Source organism: Sebastes umbrosus, chromosome 6, assembly GCF_015220745.1.
Source record: "Sebastes umbrosus isolate fSebUmb1 chromosome 6, fSebUmb1.pri, whole genome shotgun sequence".
NCBI classification, from domain to species: Eukaryota; Metazoa; Chordata; class Actinopteri; order Perciformes; family Sebastidae; genus Sebastes; species Sebastes umbrosus.
In genome coordinates, this window is record NC_051274.1 from 5,619,288 (window position 1) to 5,641,797 (window position 22,510).

Here is a 22,510-nt window from a genome sequence, read left to right on the forward strand (position 1 = left end):
CTATTCCTAAACCTAACTAAGTAGTTTGTTACCTAATCCTAACCAAATCGATCTATTCCTAAACCTAACTAAATAGTTTTATTTTGAAAAAACTGGAGCAGAAACTGACATGCGCGTCACGTGTTGCTGGATGTTCGTAGGAAAAAGCACAAAAAGTACGTTGTTGAAAGTCGTGCTGAGCGTCACGAAAAAAAAAGGGAAATTCATGTCTATGCACATGAATCAAATAGATTAAATCTCTTGACTATTTCACGATCTGCCGTGAGACTGTGTTGGACATTACCATCCCTAGAAATGTTTGTAAATGTAAAATGTATGCGTGCATGTTAAGGGCTATCAAATGCCAAGACACTGTGCAGCCTATGCTTTTTTTGCTGCCAGATTGTTCAGCTCTGGAAACTCAGAAATTTGTATTTAGCAGCCACCCACCTCAGCTGCTACAAACATGGCCACAGAGGGTCAGCGAGTGTGTTTGGGTCGTGACCATCTGAAGCAGAGGTCAAAGTGCTTGCTTGGGGATCGTAAAGTTCTTTTTGATATCAGGACAAGTTGAATTATTAAGGAGGCTGCTGCGAGAGGTGAATATTGCCACTCCTTATACCCCCATATGGGGGCTGCTGTGGCTCAGGGGGAAGAGCGGTCGTCCACTAATCAGAAGGCCGGTGGTTCGATTCCCGGAGTCTACATGTCGACTTGTCCTCAGACAAGATACTGAACCCCAAACTGCTCCAGATGGCTGTGCCATCGGTGTGTGAATGTGTGTGTGAATGGGTGGCTTGTGTTGTAAAGCGCTTTGAGTGGCCGCTAAGACTAGAATAGCACTATATAAATGCAATTTACCATTTACCTAACCATTGGAAGAGCACACAGATGGTCCTCCTCATCATCAGAGAGAGATTATATGTGTCTCTATGTGGGTGTGAGATAAACTGATATATATATGTGAGCTACCAGGCTGTAATTGGCCTACTTGTGCACCCTGCCCTTTACTGAAAGTGAAATTTCCTCTTCCAGTGGCCCCCCCTGCTGCTGCTGCTGCGTTGTCCCACTTACAAATTCCTGCTGGACTCCTGTCGGCAATCCAACTAAATAATCGGCTATCAAATCTCTGATGGTACAAATGTACATCTGCGCTGTGACGGCACACCGGTGAGAGCAATCTCTTCATCTGTCAAGTCACTGTTAGTCATCACCGGATCAAGAGAGACCGCGTCTTTGATTAGAAAAAATCAATGTGTACACTGCGGGGGCTTTTCTCTGTGGGCTCATAGTGTATTGAAAAGAAGCATATCTGACAAAGACATCTACAGCAGCAAAATATATCTCCGCCTGGACCTCTTTTGTTGCACTCGCATCACGTAACGCCGTCAAAAGCTGGCTCCTTCCTTAGTCAAGTAAACATGACTCTTGAGTCAAGGTTTTATTTAAGTGTCTCAAGTTATCCTCTCTTTCTTTGTGGTATCAAAACACGACATGGTGGCAGTGCATTATAAGTAAAAAGATAACAGTAAACACACCTCAAGCAAGTGCAACTGTCTCAATAGATGACCAGAGATGGCACTGAGCTCTGCTGACGTATAAGGACCTGTCTACGCGTATACAGATCTTTTTTTAAATGGATATTTCCCCTCCGTTAAAAAAAAAGAAATCTGTCCAAGCGACTTTCATCTTACAAAATATCTCCGTCCACACTCGAACGCAAAAGCGACTCCAAACGCTCGCCGTAATATTTACATGTCACCACAAGTGGGATCACAAGTTAAGGGTCAGGGAAATTTGTTACCAGCCTTTTCAATTCCTTTCCTTCGACTTCATTACAGTCAGTTGGATAACAGTTACTGGTGTTGGGGGGGGGCTGGGATTCCTGGTCGAACTGCATGACTCATCACTGCTGTGAAGAAAGGGAGCTCCTTCAGGTTTCTGTCCATCGCACCTCTGAATGCTCCAAACCTCACCTTCAATCGCCCAAAAGCTCATCCGATCACCATTCGGCCTCGACATGTTTAATGTGTTCCTGCTTTGGCCTCCTTTGACTGGAACATTTTTCAAATATAAAGTAGTAATTAGTCCGAGCAGTGCTAACCAAACATATAAAAGCCGGGGTAACACTTTAAAGGTCTGCAAATTTCATGGTAATTAGGTGATAATTAGCAAGTAGTCTATTTGGAATTTCTTTGGAATTACTGCCAAATTACCCCAATATTTACCTCAAAATCTATCGGAAATTACTTTATCATAAACATTATTTAATAATTATATGCTAAAATAGCATATAATCGTTAAATATAGCTCTTAGGCTTGAGAAGCGGCTTTGCGCTGCTCTTCATCGGAGGTGGAAAACTAATAAAAGACACTTCTGATCAGGCACAAATCTCACCATTGTGTGTCTTATTGTCTACACAAATGTAACCTGGTAGGAAATAAAGCATATCAATTAACTTTGTATTATTTCCTGGAAATGTATTAAATAAATTACCAGCTATTGGGAAATAGCGGAATATAATTATTAAATAATGTTTATAATAAAGTAATTTTTGATAGATTTTGAGGTAAATATTGGGGTAATTTGGCACCAATTCCAAAGAAATTTCAAATAGGTTACTTGCTAATTATCAACTAATTACCATAAAATGTGGATAATGAAGTGTTACTTGAAGTAGTAATTAGTCCAATACGTAAACCAAAACTCATTTGCGTATGGACGAGTGGCCAAAATGTAGAGGAATATATCAGTTTTTATAAAATATCTAGATATGTGTAGACAGGGCCTAAAAGCTGTAAAGCAGAGTGGCAGTGAAGCACAGGAAGGATGTAAAGAAAGAGAATTTCTGTCTCCCCTGACAGCAGAGGAGGGTCAGGGGTGTTTAAAAGAGAAAGGAGGAGGATAAGATAAAGGGAGAGGGGGATTGGAGGTTATATGCTTCTGGGAAACAGGACAGAGAGGAGATTGAAGAGTATCCAGAGGTCCCATGACTCATGGACACTTGTACTAGACTGGACTTTGACAGGCATCCACACACTGTAACACGGCTCACATACAAATATCTGGTCTCACAAACACACACACAGCACTGCTCATTTATACTGTATATGGTGGTAAGAAGAAAATCTCAACAGATATACTGTATATTCTCTCTTTCCTTTACACAAAAAAGTTCCCTGTTTTTCATGTGAAAAAAAAAAGTGAAGGAGAGACCGAAAACTGGAACAGGGAGAAAAGCAAATAAGTGGGAGGGAAAGAGAATGCAAAGAGAGAAATGAGGTGTGTGTATGAGAGAGAGAGAGAGAGAGAGCGAGAGGGAGATGAGGTGAGGAGGCGGAGAGATGAGAGGCGAGGGAGGGAGTAATGTAGACAGGGAGGGTGGAGAAGAGAGGGATAAGCCACACTTGGATGAAGGATTCCAGTGGAGTGAGGAGGGACTTCCAAGTGTTGGATCAGGGACACTAAACTACAGGTCTGTGGTCCTTCATACTGGACAGAAGAGCAACTGATGAAGAGATGGACAGATGGAATCAGGTGGAGCACCAGGCCTGGGGCTGACACACACTGCCATGACCTCTCCATCTGGCTGTTTAACCTAATCTGAACCTCTTGAGGACTGCTACAGGACGGATGACTGACTGCCGGGACTGACATCCAGCAGAAGTTGGAGGGAGTTCACGATGGATATATACAAATGTTTGAGCGTACTTTTATTCGCTCTTCCTCCACAAGGTAAATGATTTCCCTTTCTGACAGTTGCAGATGCTTCACCTCTCATTTTCTCTATCAGCATAAGGGACTGTGTGAAAATGATTAGGGGAGGGGAGAAAAGATGCAGTATCAGAAAAGGGGGAGAGTTATGTATTTTAAATGTTTGCTCAAGGGAGGCTGGTCTATGTTTATTGGGAGAACATGGGATGGTGTTTAAACTTTTACATCAAAAATTATATATTTTTTTGTTCATTTTGGGTAATATATTAATATTGCAAACCAAAAGTTGATGCCTTTGTCCCAGATCTGTAATATAAGTTTCACTTCAAAAGCAGAGATAGGCTGCATTTTGTCTATTTCGTTATGTTTATGCTATGTAGGGCTATCACGATATCAGATTTTCACTACACGATTATCGTGGCCAATATGTAATAACAATATTATCGCAATATATGTAGAAAATTTGAAAAATAATAATAATAATTAGGGCTGTCAATCATTGAAATACTAAATACTATCGCATGATTGTCCATAGTTAATCGCACATTTTTTATCTGTTCAAATTGCACCTTAAAGGGAGATTTGTCAAGTATTTAATATTCTTATCAACATGGGAGTGGGCAAATATGCTGCTTTATGCAAATGTATGTATATATATTATCAATTAACAACACTAAACAATAACAAACATTATCCAGAACAATAACAGGTACTGCATTTAGCATAAAAAATATGCTCACATCATAACATGGCAAACTCAAGCCCAACAGGCAACAACAGCTGTTGACTATAACTTGCCCCGAATTACATGTGATTATCATAAAGTGGGCATGTCTGTAAAGGGGAGACTCGTGGGTACCCATAGAACCCATTTTCATCACATATCTTGAGGTCAGAGGTCAAGGGAGTCTTTTGAGAATGGCTATGCCAGTTTTTCCTCGCCAAAATTTTGCACAAGTTTGGAGCGTTATTTAACCTCCTTTGCGACAAGTTAGTATGACATGTTGGCACCAATGGATTCCTTAGTTTTTTCAGTTTCATATGATGCCTGTATCTTCTCTCTAGATAAAAATTTACCCCGCTACAACCTAAAAATCACAAGTTGCGTTAATATGTTAAAGAAATTAGTGGCGAGATCAATTAAAATTTGCGTTAACGCGTTATTATTGCGTTAACTTTGACAGCCCTAATTGTTTTTCATTAATTTTGTGTGTAAATATTGCGCTGCTCAAGTCAATCAGCACCACCAAAGTTGATGCCTGGTCCCAGATGTGTAATAATTTTCACTTCAAAAGTAGAGACGCTGCATTTGGTCTATTTTTGTTATGTTTACGCCATGTACGGCCATCACCATATCAGATTTTCACTACACGATTATTGTGGACAAAAGATTTCATAATAATGATAATTATTGCGGTATCTATAGAAAATGAAAAAAAATAACAATAATAATAATAATGTGATCAGTCAAATTCATTTTTAACTTTGTTTATTGTGCGCTTTTTCTTGTTTTTGTTTATGTTTGCAAATTAATTACACTCTAAATACGAGTGTATAGAGGTGGAGAGAGAGTCTGTAACCATATCTGTATATATAAAATGATTTAAGAGGCACTGGATTATTTACACAATAATTATTATATATGTATTATTGATATATGATATCAATATTTAATTTTAAAATATCATGGTTATGGTCAATAGAACTATATTGCGACACCCCTAATGCCATGTATTAATTTGAGATATTAAAGGGAGGGTGTTGCAGGGTTCAAAAGAAAATATATAGCATGGCAGTGGATCTTTTTTTCTTGTTTTTTTTTATAAAAATAAAATATAAGATTCAGCCCCCCTCTCCCACCCCATTAATTTGTGTACAGTCCCTAATGAAGCTCTAGTCCTAGTATTGCATTAGAAAGGCAAGGATTTTTTTTTTCTGAATGCCTATCTGAACACAGTCACTGACACAAACACGCAACCTTCAAGACACAAAAACGTTATTTTCTATAGTTTTCATTGGACACGGAGGTGGAAACTGCCTCCGTTGCTAAGTGACCTGGTAACAAGCTTTTGTCTGAGCGGAACTCACTTGTATAGAAAGTGATATTTGCTGCTCATGCATTATTGGCCTCTGAGAGAACATTGATCAAATGAGGACAGAACTGGGTCTAGTAGCTCTGACACATCATCGCTATAATTAAGCAGGATGAAACTGTTTGGTTTGTGATTTGCATAACTGAAAATATCAGCTAATAAACATCACTAGAAATTAGATTTGCTTTTTGTACCACATTTTATTAACTTTCCTGGATGTTTTACATAATTAGTTTTGTTTCATTTTGATTGCCTCCATGAATAAATATAAGAACAATACCAGCAGCATGAGAAGCCTCCAGTGGAATGGCATGCTTTAAAGCAGCAGTAGGCTGATTGGAGCAAATATGACTGAAAAAAGTTATTTTTGTGCTCCTAATGGCATCTGAAAGATTTCACAGAACGGAGGAAAACAATCAATCAGAGCCGAGCTGGAGCCTTGCCGTCTCTGAGCAGCTGTCAATCACTCGCGAACTCCGATCAAACGGTCAAACTGGGCCACACTGATCAAAGATGAATTCATATTCTGTTACTGTAATGCCTATTTCTTGCGTAAAATGTTTTCAGAAACATATTTTATGTGAGAATATCCATTTCCTACTCCTTTAAAGCAGCAGTAGGCAGAATGTTTTTGGCACCATTGGGCAAAAATTCCATAATAATCTTTCAGCATATTGTAATTCAAGTGTTCTGAGAGAAAACTAGACTTCTGCACCTCCTCATGGCTCTGTTTTCAGGCTTTAAAAAATGTAGCCCGTGATGGGAGACTTTGGCCAATCACAGGTCATTTCAGAGAGAGAGCGTTCTTATTGGCTGTTCATTCAACGGAGGCAGCTGTCAATCACTCCGATCAGAATGTCAAACTAGGCAGCGCGTGATCATATATGAATCAATATTCTGTTACTGTAATGCCTATTTCTCACGTAAAATGTTTTCAGAAACCAACACACAAACATATAAAACTAAAACATATTTTAGTGTACTGTTAACCTGTAAAATTAGAAAGTATGGCCGCCATGTTGAGATCAGTTGAGGAAATACCAAGCACCACCAACCAGCCGCAGCAAACTTTCTCATTTTACAGCTAAACAGTGCACTACAAGATGTTTCTGAAAACATTTTACGTGAGAAATAGGCATTACAGTAACAGAATATTAATTCATATTGATCAGCGCTGCCTAGTTTGACTGTTTGATCGGAGTTTGTGGGTGATTGACAGCTGCCTCTGTTGAATGGAACGCTCTCTCTCTCTCTGAAACGACCTGTGATTGGCTAAAGTCTCCGGTCACAGGCTAGATTTTTTAAAGCATGAAAACAGAGCCATGAAGCGGTGCAGAAGTCTAGTTTTCTCTCAGAACACTTGAATTACAATATACTGAAAGGTTATTATGGATTTTTTTGCCCAAAGATGCCAAAAACATTCTGCCTACTGCCACTTTAAATGAGTCGGAACTGGACGTACTCACAAAAATGGGAAGAAAGTTGAGTAATTACTGTATATTATATGACAGCCGACTGGAATGAAAAGGTTCAGGTTTCTCCGTTCTGTGACTGGTAACATCACAGTCTGTACCTTTGCTATTCATAGTGTCCAGTAAAGCACATTGTACTGAAGTATACTCATCCAACAGTTACCTACTTTCCCCTGCACACATTACTGCTCTGACCCACACATTGTCAAAGTCACGTCACCCTGCGAGCTCCCAAATCTAAACCCATTAGTTGCGAGGCTGCTTTAGAATCTACTGGAGCTCCCCTCTTTATTTAATATCAGCTGCGTTCGACAGATATCGCTCTACGGTGATGTGATGAAACGGAGGTACCCGTGTCGGTTTCTTTCATCTGGAAACGCAGAGACATTTCAAGGTTGTTGAGCGTCTGGACATGTCAAACACATTCAGGTAGAAAAGAAAGTAAAGCCGTGGGAGGAGGGAGGGGGCAAATAAACTATATCCATTTAATAAGATATTGATCCGAAGCCGTTACAAACTGAGGATGCCCGTTTTCAGGCAACTGAAGGACAGCCCATCAGCTTTGATTGAGTGGGAAGGAAAAGCCGAGAGGGAGGCCGGCAGCATGACAACAACACCTGTCCCTGTTGTAAGAAGACAAGTTACAACAGCAGAGATTCTTTGTCTAAGATAGATAGACGGATAGATGGACAGATGGACGGATGGATAGATGGATAGACGGATAGATGGATAGGCGGATAGATGGATGAACAGAGAGATGGATGGATGGATGGACAGAGACGGATGGATGGATGATATAGAGATTGATAGAGGGGTCGATTGGTGGATGGATGGATGATAGATGGGTAGATGGATTGAGGGATAGATGGATGAATAGAGGGATTGACAGAGACGGATGGATGGATGATAGATGGATAGACAGATGGATAGATAGAGAGGTTGACGGATGGATAGATAGATGGAGAGAGGGATGGATGGATGGATGGATGGATGGAAGGACAGAGACGGATGGATGGATGATGTAGGGATTGATAGAGGGGTCGATGGATGGATGATAGATAGATGGATAGAGGGATCGACAGAGATGGATGGACTGATGGATGGATGATAGATGGATAAACAGATGGATGGATAGAGAGGTCGACGGATGGATGGATGGATGGATGGAGGGATGGATGGATAGATGGAGAGAGGGATAGATGAATAGACAGATGGATAGACAGAGAGATGATAGACGGATAGATGGATGGATGGATGGATGGATGGATGGATGGATGGATGGATGGATGGATGATAGATGGAGAGACGGATAGATGGATAGACTGATAGATGGATAGACGGATGGATGGATGGATGGATGGATGGATGGATGGATGGATGGATGGCTGGATGATAGATGGAGAGACGGATAGATGATAGATGGATAGAGCGGTTGACAGATGGATAGACAGATGGATGGATAGATGATAGACGGATGGATGGGTAGACGGATAGATAGACAGACAGATGGATAGATGGATAAACGGATAAACGGATAGATAGATAGCGTTCCTGTGCATTCACATGATTCAAGTTATAATGACATAATACAAAACGCCCCCCAGCTTTGGTACAATTAATATTTTGTATATTAAGCAATAGACACTATATTCAACACAACGCTTCACACACAAGGAAGACATTGAAAGATGCTATAGTGCCAGGCATAATGAAATATCAGCCAGGCTGGTGGTGAAACTGAGTCCCAGCCTATGATGAATTACTGTGCCATTGAATTACCTGCACAGACGCACAATGTCCAGAATAGAAAAGAAATGCCTGATTGAATATGAAAACAGGATTGGAATACAAAGGACACCGTGCTGTACGAGTCCCGGGACCATCCTCGTCTCTTTAATTGTTCCGAGACCTTGTTAGGTCATCCTCGGTGCGGGGGGGTTGGGGTGGGGGTTGAGTTGCTCCATCAGAGCGGCCGTGGGCAGAGAGACACCGAGGCAGAGAGGGTGAGCGGGGGCGAGGGAGGGATGAGACGTCTCGACAGATCGCTCCATCAGCACGTCTGCTCGGAGACACAACGGATGTCCTCAGACTCGGATCCGTGCTTCCGCTTTTCCCTTCTCACATCCCGCCCTCCCCCCACCACACCCTCACCCTCATCACTCTGATACAGTCCTCTGTAACCATACGCCACCTGTATAATAGAGGTCACCCTCCTTTTAGATTGCACTCTGTACAGTGAATTCTTCATGATGGCATGGATCAGTTTAATCCATTAGAGATGAATGTATTGTTGATGGTAGAAAATATATTCGGTATTAAAATTATGCATTTGAAATCATGTTTTCCATTTCAAATATGAACGTGCAAAAAGAGAAACAATTCAAGCTGGTTCTAAGTCTATCAAAGGCCACTGTCATAAATGAGCACAAAGGAGTAGCAAAATGAACCTATATGTGCATTTATATGCAGTCTTAAAACAGCAATATAGACAAGATTGGAGCAAATATGATTAAAAAAAGTTATTTTTATAAAACAGTCACTATATCCTGACAATAGTGTATGAGACAGGTAATCTGAAAAAAATTATGTTCCTCTGTATCCTCCGGTGCTCCTAACGGCATCTGCAAGATTTCACAGACCGGAGGAAAACAACCAATCAGAGCCGAGCTGGAGCTCTGCCGTTTCTGAGCAGCTGTCAATCACTCATGAACTCCGATCAAACGCTAAAACTACTCAACGCTGATCAAATATGAATTCATATTCTGTTACTGCAATGCCTATTTCTCACATGAAATGTTTTCAGAAACATCTTGTATTGTTCCGTTTAGCTGTAAAATGAGAAAGTTTGGCCGCCATGTTGAGATCTTTTGCGGAAATACCAAGCACCGCCCACCAGCCGGAGCAAACTTTCTCATTTTACAGCTAAACAGTACACTACAAGATGTTTCTGAAAACATTTTATGCAGAAATAGGCAGCAAAGTTACAGAATATTGATTCATATTTGATCAGCGCTGCCTAGTTTGACCGTTTGATCGGAGTTTTTGAGTGATTGCCTTCATTGAATGAATAGCTGAAATGACCTGTAATTGGCTAAAGTCTCCCGCCACGGGCTAGATATTCTAAAGCCTGAAAACAGAGCCACGAGGAGGAGCAGAAGTGTAGTTTGTTCTCAATCTTGAATTACGATATGCTGAAAAGTTATTATGGAATTTTTGCCCCATGATGCCAAAAATATTCTGCCTACTGCCACTTTAAATGACACATTAGGGCTAAAAAGAAAAACGGCCATGTCATTAGTGTAAGCTCTCCTTGTGGGTCTAATCTCTTCTTCTCTCCCCTCAGCTTGTTACCAAGTTGGACCTCGTGCCCACGCTGAAGAGAGGCTGCTCCAGGATCTGTTCGCACATTACAATAAGCTCTCCCGGCCTGTGGAAAACACTTCAGACACAGTGCTAGTCCACTTTGGACTGTCTATTGCCCAGCTTATTGATGTGGTGAGTAAAACCACCAACCCATATCACTATTAAAATCGAACTGATATTCAATTGCATTTGTTTACTGCTACAGGCAGCATACATATCTGCTCCGTGAATCACTTGCCCTGAGGTCTCCTCTGAGGAAAATATGAGGAACCAAAAGGAAAAAAATTAAACGATTTCTTTGTTTCCTATTGCTTCATTCTAAACCATCATTAAACCACCGTTCTACCATAGCAACCCAGTCGCCAGAAATTAAGTTGGCATTGTACGTTTCTGCAAACCACGGATACGTTGAATGTCAACGTTTCTGTACCAAAAATGTGTTTCATAAATACGCTTCATTTCAGCATTTATGCTTGCAGAAACGCACAATGACACGCAGTTAACATTTTGAAATGATTGGTTAGGTTTAGGCAACCAAACTACTTCGTTGTGGTTTAAAAAAAAGATCACGGGGCTGACGATACTAAACAGCTCACGTGACTCACTGGACTGAGGATACCGACGAGTCATGTGACTAAAGACTGACATGACAAAATTAGTCAACATTACTTTTAGTTTCACATTGGACACAAACACCGGTCTCCTGGTTGAAAGTCATGTGACTGTTTGACCCATCCACCATCCCGCCCACACCCACCCTGAACAGACTCTCACGCTAATACTACGTCACTTGCTCCGACCGTCGAATAACGCTGCGGGTGATTTACATTTGAGTTAGTCGAGAACCCGGTGCGTCACATAACATTGCTAAAGGGTGCCTCCAAGCGACGGTTTCCAGTGCCGTGGGGCACTCAGCAAACGGTGGTATTTGACGAGTTGTGAGTGGGAACGGGTTGAGTTGTGGCGGGGGTTGGCGTTAGCGGTTAGTTGCACACTGTTAGCCCTGTAGCGGAGCTGAAGAGAGTAAATGCACTCACAAACGCGCATGACGTCACATCAGTTGGATTTTCCCAAAAAAACAGCCCGCATTCTTCACATTAAAAGCAGTCTACAGGTTGAAGAAAGTCGAAGAAGGTTTAATTTTTTAGGGTCGGTTACAACCTGGAAATAAAAAAACGATTAAAACATGTTTATACATTTGAAAACTTAGATACAGTCCCTTTAAATCCCTCCCTGTTAATACCAAAGTACTGTGGTAGTAACAAAAATATATTGAACAGATGTGGTTATTTAACTGCTAGGATTAGAAAATCACAGAGCTGTACGCCTGCTTACTTAAGCAGTGACCTTTGCACTGAACACACTCACACACAACTCCAAACTTGAATGTTTTATAAAGATTGTCAGAATACTATAACATTAGGTTAAAAAAAACGATTAAAAAAGAGTTCATATGTGTAAAAACTTACATACAGTCCCCTTAAACAGCATGTATCACTTCCCTCTGTTCAGATGCTGCCTTGAAAAGTTGATTTATGATTATGAATGTTATGTTATGATGGTGTTGGTGCAATGCAGTTGTGTAAATGATATATTTTCCATTGTACTCTCTAAGTATTATGTATTGTATTCATTATGATCATACTAGCAGCCAGCTCAAAGCTACACCAGGAAAAGGGAGATAAATCTAAATTTACAGATCACTTATCAGCGGAAATGAAACCACAACGGAAGAGATTGGATTATTTTCCCAAATTAAATTCAGTTGTCAAGTATGCTAACACTGGCAATAAATATTCAAACCCAGGCTCAGCGGATATCAACAAAATAACATCTTCAATCTCTTTTACCTCTTGTCTTATCTTTGCATCACAGACACAAATTTATGTTGCAGGCGTAGTCTGTTGACTAAGTTAGAAGCGTTTTATAAGGCCTCTAACTGCTATTTGGAGCCATGCAAAGTTGCCCGGTGCAGCTTCAAGATTGAATATGTGCAGCCTGCATCGCTACGTGGGATGATTCCCCAGGTTCTGTTTTTGACATACAATTAGGTGACAGTGCTTGCTCCACATGCCTGGTAGTGAGAGTCAGCTCTTGGTGAAGTCATCTTCTCCTACAGTGGGTTTTCACTGACTGCTGTGTCTTAGATGTTGCAGGGAAAGAGCTGGAGAGAGCAGCTTGCCAGCAGTGGCAGGAAAGCAACAGACACAGTACAATGAGGGTGTCTTTGCACAAAGCACTGCCTAATGTTTTTTTTTCATGGTGCATTACACAACTAATCTGTCTTTCTAAATAGAGGGTATGCACTATGCTCTATAACTGATTCTTGAGTGTGGAGGACAAAACCTGCCAAAATCAAATGTAAATGAATAAATGACTTGATAAATAAATAAATGAATAAATGTCATTAAATGTGGCAAAAATAATATAAAAATACATGTAGCTATTAATTAATTGATAACATTTGACATAATTGGATATATCTGTTTTTATTTATTTATTTATCTTTGTATTAATTCACTTATTTAGTTACTCTTCTGTTTAATTTTCCCTTTTATTTATTTATTTATAATATGTTTTACTATATGTATATGTAATATATGTATTTATGTTTGCATTCAAATGTATTTATATTTACTTTTAAATGCATGTATTGTTATGTATTTTTGCATTTATTCATTCATTTATTTCTGCACAATTTCCCTTCGCATTTCACCCCTTATTTATGTCTCCAAACTTATTTATTTCAGTATTCTTTTCTTTATACATTTCTTTTTACATTTCTTTATGCATTCCTTCCTCATTAAGCAAATAAGGGGGCTGATTTTTTATTTTGGCAGGTTCCATCCTCCGTAGTTGAGCGCATGTATAGCAGCTTTGAAAAAAAAAAAAATTACTAGGAAATGAATGAAATTGTACCTACGTGATGAATGTCACAATGTTTTTCTCTTCTGTTTACATGAAATAAGGATGAGAAGAACCAGATGATGACCACAAACGTCTGGGTCAAGCAAGTATGTAATGATGAGAGATAAAAACATATCCTGAAGATACAGTCTACTATAAAGCTACAGTATATAAATATGATCAATATTTTCCTACAGGAATGGAACGATTACAAACTCCGCTGGAACCCAGAGGAATACGAAAATGTCACCTCTATCCGTATTCCCTCAGAGATCATCTGGAGGCCCGACATTGTCCTCTACAACAAGTGAGTCTGTGTCAACAGCTTGTTTTTCATGTGAAGAATTTGTATTCTGGGATCTTAAATGTCGCCACATTCAAGGCAAAAATAATCACGTAGCAAGTAATGTTCACATTTTGATGATTTAATTCCAACAGATGGTATGACTGGAGGGAAAGCTTGGAGATTCTGCTGTTGTGCCAACCACATTGTCCTGTGCCAATGTCGTGAAGTAATTTAGTTAAAATAAATGTGAACAAGGTCAGCCTAATGGATGCGGTTACAAACAAAACTCGGTACATCGTACAAAGCAATACATTAGGCTGGGAATTAGAAGATGAAATGTAATTGGATGTGTTTTAAAGGGCCTAAGATGAGATGCATCCGGTAGACCTGTATTTTTTTCACTCTAAATAAGGGAAATCGGCTAATATGAAAAACTATATCAGAAACTGTCCCAAAACTGTCAATTTCACGTCATTATACAAGCATGATTTTGCTTTCTCATTATGAAATATCTGAGGGTCAGTCATGGTATGGCAACTTTATTTGTAAAGAACGTTTCAAGCAAGGGGTATTTCAAAGTCCTTTACTTAAGATGCTGACTAAAACAGCAAAATGACATGAAATTGCATTTAAAGAGAAAAAGAAAAGAACAGAGAGTTTTTTTTATCCTGAAACTATTTCATGATTTAAAGCAGCAGTAGGCAGAATATTTTTTGGCATCACTGGGCAAAAATTCCATAATAACCTTACAGCATATTGTAATTCAAGTGTTCTGAGAGAAAACTAGACTTCTGCACCTCGTCATAAAATCTAGTCCGTGACGGGAGACTTTGGCCAATCACAGATCATTTCAGAGAGAGAGCGTTCCTATTGGCTGTTCATTCAACGGAGGCAGCAACATCTTGTAGTGTACTGTTAAGCTGTAAAATGAGAACGTTTGCTCTGGCTGGTGGGCGGTGCTTGGTATTTCCTCAACAGATCTCAACATGGCGGCTGTGTCACAAACTTTCTAATTTTACAGATAAACAGTACACTACAAGATGATTCTGAAAACATTTTACGTGAAAAATAGGCATTAGAGTAACAGAATATTGATTCATATTTGATCAGCGCTGCCTAGTTTTGACCATTTGATCAGAGTTTGCGAGTGATTGACAGCTGCTCAGAGACGGCAAGGCTCCGGCTCGGCTCTGATTGGTTGTCTGCCTCCGGTCTGTGAAATCTTGCAGTTGCCATTAGGAGCACCGGAGGACACCAGAGGAACATGATTTTCTTCATATTACCTGTCTCATGCACTACTGTCAGGATATAGTGACCGTTTTATAAAGATATCCTTTTTTAATCATATTTGGTCCAACCTGCCTACTACTGTTTTAAGGGTTTAGCTTTCTTAGTCTTTGTAAAGACTTGAGCAGCAGAGTTCAGACTGAGCCGGATTCTTTAATAATTACCATATTGTTGTGTTGGTAAAAGGCTATTGTTGTTATTGTCTTGATGTGGCTGTTGAATTTATGTCTTGTTTCTATGACTACACTAAAATATCTGACTTAAATTTAACTTTATTGTAATACTGGATCAGACTAAAAGGCAACATGCATTGGCTCTTCAGTGGTCTTTATTAGGTCAAAACACCGGTTTACATTCTTCACGTACTGAAGCTAATTGCATCAAGGTGGACAGATGACTAGATCAGAGCATGAGCTGATGCAGGAAGTAATGGGTGGGGCTCAGGTGTGTAACGGCAGGGCTGGAATGACGTGTGGATTTCAACAAAGATTGATCAGATTATAAAGGCAGGAGATGAGAGAGAGAGAGGAGGATGGGGCAGCTGTCGCCATGACAGTTTTCAGAGATTAGATCACTGACTTCCAGTATTTCTTCTTAGTGTGCCAAATTACACTTTTGTTTTATTGTTATTTACACAGCGCTGCACATCCAATCCTTTATTTGCTTGGTTGAAACAATCACGTAAATGTGAGTGTCATCGGTATACATATATGAACACATATTGTGTCTTTGGCAAATTTGAGCCAATACAAGCATGTAGAGGGTGAGTAAAAGAAGAGAAAATAAACTTGAATCATAGTAAATAATTCTCCAATGATGTTCTCCTGTTGAAATAGTCATTTTTGGAAGAACATCGTGATGTAAAAGTAAGCAGTTTGTTTCCTTTGCACTTGTCACATAAAAAAGTCTTCAGTCAATCATTCAAATAAAATAACTATTAGTTTGTAGTTACTGGAAGTCATTGCTTGTAATAAGAACTATTTAATTTTGCTTTATGAATAACTTCAGTGCTTAGTGCTAGTTAGGTGTTCACTTTAGTAAGTGGTTAACAAGACTCGGTCAAAACCGAGTACATGGCTGGACCGGGTATGGTCAGTCGGTGAATTTGTGGCTAAATTGTTACACAAATAGTCAGTGGTCATGTCTATAATATTATATCCAGCGGTACATGTCCACCAGGTCCGGCGCGGACACTAGGGGACACGCTGCTCCACTCAACCTCAGCCGTTCAAGCGGTGACTTAACCTATCGTGGGATGCACCTGATTGGTCCCTGGTTTTCCGCTTGCTGTTTCAAACAGGAAACAACATGGCGGCCTGCTCGTAAACTTTTTTTTTATTCCGTTTAAACAATCCACCAAAACCTAATTCTGAAAACATTTTAAACAAGAAATAAGCTATGCCACTGCTGAATTTCGTTTCATTTTAGAACTAGATTGCCTAGTTTCACAGCTTAGTCCAAGTTTCGTGAGCCGGACGTGTTGCACTGGACGGCGTCATTTGCATAAAGGACTGTTCCCCGCCTTTTCATTTTGAAAGAGCAGCGGCCAATGAGGAAACTCCAGCACTCGGCCGAGTTTTGTCATCTAAAAGTATTGCTTGAAGAAATTGTCCAGAATTAAAGTCTTGTAATGCAACTCTTGATAACGGTAAAATTGTAAAGTACATTTTGAGAATATTTTCCACTCTTATATCCTGTTCTTTATTTGCAGTGCTGATGGCGACTTTGCGGTGACTCACCTCACGAAGGCACATCTGTTCTATGACGGTCAGATAAAGTGGATGCCGCCGGCCATTTACAAGTCGTCGTGCAGCATAGATGTCACCTTTTTCCCTTTTGACCAGCAAAGCTGCAAGATGAAGTTTGGCTCGTGGACCTATGACCGCGCCAAAATCGATCTGATCAGCATGAACAGCGACGTGGACCAGATGGACTACTGGGAGAGCGGCGAGTGGGTCATTGTCAATGCGGTGGGCAAGTACAATACCAAAAAGTACGAGTGCTGCACAGAGATCTACGCAGACATCACTTACTACTTCATCATCCGGAGGCTACCGTTATTCTACACCATTAACCTCATCATCCCCTGTCTTCTTATCTCCTGTTTGACTGTGCTGGTGTTTTATCTGCCATCGCAATGTGGAGAGAAGATCACCTTGTGTATCTCAGTGTTATTGTCCCTAACGGTGTTCCTCCTGCTGATCACAGAGATTATACCGTCTACATCACTGGTGATTCCACTGATTGGTGAATATCTACTGTTCACCATGGTCTTTGTCACACTCTCCATCGTAATTACCGTCTTTGTGTTAAACGTACACCACCGATCACCACAAACCCATGGCATGCCTCACTGGGTGCGGAGAGTATTCTTGGACATGGTGCCTCGAGTCCTCTTCATGAAGCGTCCGCCGGGCACAGCCAAGCAGAACTGCAAGAAGCTCATCGAGATGCTGCACCGTCCTACCACCATATCTGCAACAGGCAACTCGCTGGCCTATTGGACAGGATTGGAGACAGGGTTGAGACAGATGGGCCAGGTAGAGAAAACTCTCCCAAAAACTCCATCCGACAGTCCAAGCATCCTTGTCTGCTCACCCTCTCCACCCTCTTCCCATCTTGAGGACCGCAACGAGGATGATCACCCGCTAAACGCCAACATTTTCTGCCGGTCCACATCCGGTCAGTATTCAGTTCTCTCCGAGAAACAACCATCACGGGGACACAACTCCGCAGCCTCGTCTTCTTCCCAATTGTCCTTGCCCCCAACTTTGCCACTGGGTCCGGTCCGCAGCCTATCCAGGGAAGAACCAAATACACTGGCCCCAAATGGTCGCTCCCACAGCGTAGAGCAAATGTCTGACCAACAGAATGAGCTTCCTCAGCTAGCTGGGCATCGATGTCGCTCCCGCAGCTTCCAGTATTGCTGTCTGCATGATGAAGGGCCTGGACTCTTGGCAATCGCAGGGTGGATGAAGAAACAAGCCCCTATAGATCACCTAGCCGGAACCCTCACAGTTGAGTCCACTAGAGACGCGAGTACCCAACAGGACACCTTGGTTCCAACTATTTCCCCAGCTATGCAACGGGCCATAGAGGGAGTTCAATACGTCGCTGATCATCTCAGGGCAGAGGATGCAGATTTTTCAGTGAGTTGAAATTATCTTTACTTAAAGGACTGGAATGATTCATGGCGCAATTAAAAATATTTGTCTCACCGTTTACTACCATACATATTTTTTCCAAAATAAGGTCCCATGGGGTCCACTGGAAGGGGTGGGACTTCGCCTCTCTATACCTTACATAGTAAACATATGCAGCAGATACAGTAGTTTGGTGTTTTTTTTAAAATTTTGCCCTGTTTAGCTGTATCACATTCAGTTTAGAAATTGCTCATTAAAGGTCCCATATTGTAAAAAGTGAGATTGTCATGTCAGTTATAGTGTAAAACAGGTTTAAGTGCTATATAAATAATGTGAAAGTATTGAAACGTTCAAAATACGGAGAAATACACAAAGCCCGTATTCAGAAATTGTGCGTTTGAAACAAGCCGTCAGGATTTCTGTCCATTTGTGATGTCACAAATATACAATATTTAGACCATTACACAGCTTTAAACGTAAACATACTTAATGTGTCCCAGTTTATTTCCGGTTGCAGTGTATGTAAATGAAATCAGCTGACAGGAAGTAAACATGGACCCAAACTTGCCTAGCAATGCAATTCCATTGCAATTCCATTGAAATGAGCTAAAAAGGAGCGTTTCAGACAGAGGGTGAATACAGGAATATTCAGGCGGACAGTATGAGGAAAGTAAAGTTTTTTTTTTAACATTAAAGCATGTAAACATGAAACACAAAATACAAGTATGAACCTGACAATGAGCATAATATGGGACCTTTAAGTAATCAGTAAAGCAATGGTAATGACATAATAGTGTCTGGATGTTAATGTAGCGCTCATATTTGGGAAAAATGTTTAATGGAGCTCCTTGTAACTCAATGTGGCTTAAATGAGTTTGTGAGATTAAATATTTTTTAGGGCTGTCAAGGTTAACGCAATAATAATGCGTTAATGCAAATTTGTTTTAACGCCACTAATTCTTTAACGTATTGACGCAACTTGCGATTTTTAGGTTGTAGCTGGCTCCGTTTTAAAGCTAGAGGGAAGATACTGGTATCAAACTAGAAATCCTAAGGAATCCATTTGTACCAACCATGTCATCCTAGGTTGTCTTGAAGGAGGCTAAATAACGCTCCCAACTTGCAAAACATTTTGGCGAGCAAAAACTGGCATGGCCATTTTCAAAGGGGTCCCTTGACCTCTGACCTCAAGATATGTGAATGAAAATGGGTTCTATCGGTACCCACGAGTCTCCCCTTTACAGACATGCCCACTTTATGATAATCACATGCAGTTTGGGGCAAGTCATAGTCAAATCAGCACACTGACACACTGACAGCTGTTGTTGCCTGTTGGGCTGCAGTTTGCCATGTTATGATTTGAGCATATTGTTTATGCTAAATGCAGTACTTGTGAGGGTTTCTGGACAATATCTGTCATTGTTTTGTGTCAGTAATTTACAATAATAAATATATATGTACATTAAAGCAGCATATTTGCCCACTCCCATGTTGATAAGAGTATTAAATACTTGACAAATCTCCCTTTAAGGTAAATTTTGAACATAAAAAAATGTGCGATTAATTTGTGATTATTCACGATTAAATAATCGATTGACAGCCCTAATATTTTTGGATCCCCTCAGCACATGCAATAGGGCTGTCACCTGAAATATTAACTACTATTTTAATGAGGAAAAAAATAATATTCAATCTGTAATCATCTGTACGAATTCCAAATTCAGTGTATAAGCGCAACGTAATCCAACCGTAAGTTACTACAACGTCTGTTCGACGAATTGTCGTAAAACTTACTTACATTGCATAATAAATAGTTTCCCACAGCAAATGGCCATCAGAAAAGTGACAATTTACTGAGAATTTGCCTCACTTTTGTTGTTATGTCATACTGCTGGTCTTTAGTTTTGACAGCGTAAAAAAGTTACATAACTTGTCTTTATCGCTTTGAAATACAACAGTGAAAATTTTTATTAGCAAACTGCCAAGCAGCAAAAAGCTTTTTTTTTAAGTATACAGTACTGATTCAGTGTTAATTGCTGTGTCGCTTGCCAAAAAAAATGAAAGCTGTCTTTGTAGAATGGGAGGAGAAGTTCAAAAATGTGTATAATTATTCTAAAAAGGTTATTGCATTCATTGACACCAGTCATTGTCAACACTACAATGTACTTTCTTTCACTACAAAAGGCCCGTCTTTGAAACAATGGGATCTCTGTAATTTGACCTTGAATTTTTTATAAGACAGACGAGCAAGAATTGACTGACATTTAGGCGATAGCTGCCTCATAATGAAAAAATCAGCCATTCGAGAGAAATCAATCAAGGGTGAAAACTGACAGCTGGTAAAAAGAAAGGTGGTGTGGTGTGAAATTTGAAATGTCCCCCTCTGTTGTGTCTCTTCTCTGCTATAGGTGAAAGAAGACTGGAAGTATGTGGCCATGGTCATTGACAGGATTTTCCTCTGGATGTTTGTAATGGTGTGTATACTGGGATCAGTGGGACTCTTTCTCCCTCCGTGGCTGGCTGGAATGATCTAGACTCGAACACTTGACAGGAAGACACACTGTTTTATCTTGTAAAAAAAACGGTTTATTGTTCCTCTTTTTATTTTTCAAAGGATTTACAAGTCACACTCTTTGGTCTTGCCCCAGGTTATCGAAAGGTTACTCACGGAGAAACGAGATGAAATATCTCTCATTGATTCCATTGGGCATATAAATTCTTTATGAGGGCAAAAGGCCAACAGCGAAAATATCCTTCCACACCACTCCATTTTGACATTGAGCTGTACAGCTCACGCTGTCACCTTCATTAAAAACCGAGAGTTTGACCAATTTACATCGGCAAAACCAAGACTCAGGAAAAGATTTTTTTTTATTTGGAGAATGCAAGATGTTTATAAGACTGTATAAGGTTTGGGTTAAATCTTAATTTGAACAATCTAACAACAATGTCAATGTTATAGTATCCTGACTTTTTTTTGCTTAGGTAAGCACAGCTCTGTGATGTTCTAATCCTAGCAGTTATACATAAATATATCTATTCAACATTTCTTTTGTTACTACCACAGCACTTTGGTGTTAATATATCCAGTCATGCATAGCCCTTCCTCCCCTCAACCTGCAGCCCCCTTTAAAGGCAAGGGCACATTTTAATGTTTTCTATTGCTTGATAAATGAGTAGAATAGGAGTGGAATGATTGGCTTGATTTTCATTTATTTCTTTTTTTGTCAAGCATGATTTTTAAGCCCATAATCATGAATTTTAGGCATTGGTATTTAAAGTTAAAAGTGAATATCAATAAATAACTGCCACATTATTCTGGAGACATTTGTATTATCTTGAATAAAGAAAACCAGCCTCTGCACTGCATTCTACATTGTGTACCATGCAATCACATCTGACAGGAAACTGAATGCTTTCATACTGTAGCGCTGAAAAAAGAGAAAAGGGGAAGCTGTTCCTGATGCACACAATGAGTTGTGGGTTTCAGGCTGTTGCAGATAGTGGAAGGAGTGAAATGTGTTGATGGGAAATGTTAATTCATACACCAATCACCAAGTTATCACATATTTTGATGTTAAAAATGTGGCACACCCATTACCATTCAAAGAAAAGTATTATTATTGTTATTATATACATGAGGCAGATTTTACAAGGACTGTAAAGTGCTTCAGGGATGACATATTTTTGTAGGCCAACCAAGAAGTCAGCATCGCCCTGGGTTCCCTCAACAAAAGCCAATGGGATTTTTCCATTGGGTTTTGGATTACTGCAGAAAATAAGCTCTGTGGCACACAGATGTTTATGATACTTAGATGTTTTGTTCAGCAAGATAATATTCACAAATGAACACCACTTTTATGATCTTTGATACGTGAATGCAATCGGTCAAAAGTAAAAAGCTAATGTTAGGCTTTAAATGAACTACACCACGGTCGCGTGAGCGCGAGTATACACAACGAGGCTGAAAAGGTGGACGAGTCGACGTGATGACGTTTAGTAGTCTCATTTAGCCACTTGTTAGCAACCGCCTTTTTTTAAGACAAGTAAAAGCTTAAAAATTCACGAGTGGGGTATTTACTGACATATTTTATGTCGTAGAACAAAACGTTAAAATCTCTTCAGCTTGTGTTAACCACAGACCTTATTTCAGGCATCTAATTAAAAACCCATTGACTTCCAGACGAGGCAACCGGAAGTCCTAAAATTCAAACTAATTTCTGGGTTTTGGGACTCATTCCTGTAGCACTCTACTTTTTAAAAGC

At 40.0% G+C, this 22,510-nt stretch overlaps 1 protein-coding gene across 1 annotated transcript; it reads left to right on the forward strand.

The window, feature by feature from the left end:
• The first annotated feature begins 3,389 nt into the window (after positions 1-3,389).
• chrna4b (cholinergic receptor, nicotinic, alpha 4b) lies at positions 3,390-20,991 on the forward strand. Its single transcript, XM_037771483.1, has 6 exons — positions 3,390-3,715; positions 10,603-10,754; positions 13,592-13,636; positions 13,727-13,836; positions 16,814-18,251; positions 20,654-20,991. Exons 1-6 carry the CDS (start codon positions 3,664-3,666, stop codon positions 20,777-20,779), a joined length of 1,923 nt encoding a protein of 640 aa, XP_037627411.1. The 5' UTR covers positions 3,390-3,663; the 3' UTR covers positions 20,780-20,991.
• Positions 20,992-22,510: the final 1,519 nt, after the last annotated feature.

Excerpts from the sequence above, each read along its gene's own strand:
- chrna4b (XM_037771483.1), top strand. The coding sequence starts at position 3,664 with ATGGATATATACAAATGTTTGAGCGTACTTTTATTCGCTCTTCCTCCA. Across the intron at positions 3,716-10,602 it reads ATTCGCTCTTCCTCCACAAG|CTTGTTACCAAGTTGGACCT; the intron begins GTAAATGATTTC and ends CTCTCCCCTCAG. Across the intron at positions 18,252-20,653 it reads CAGAGGATGCAGATTTTTCA|GTGAAAGAAGACTGGAAGTA; the intron begins GTGAGTTGAAAT and ends TCTCTGCTATAG.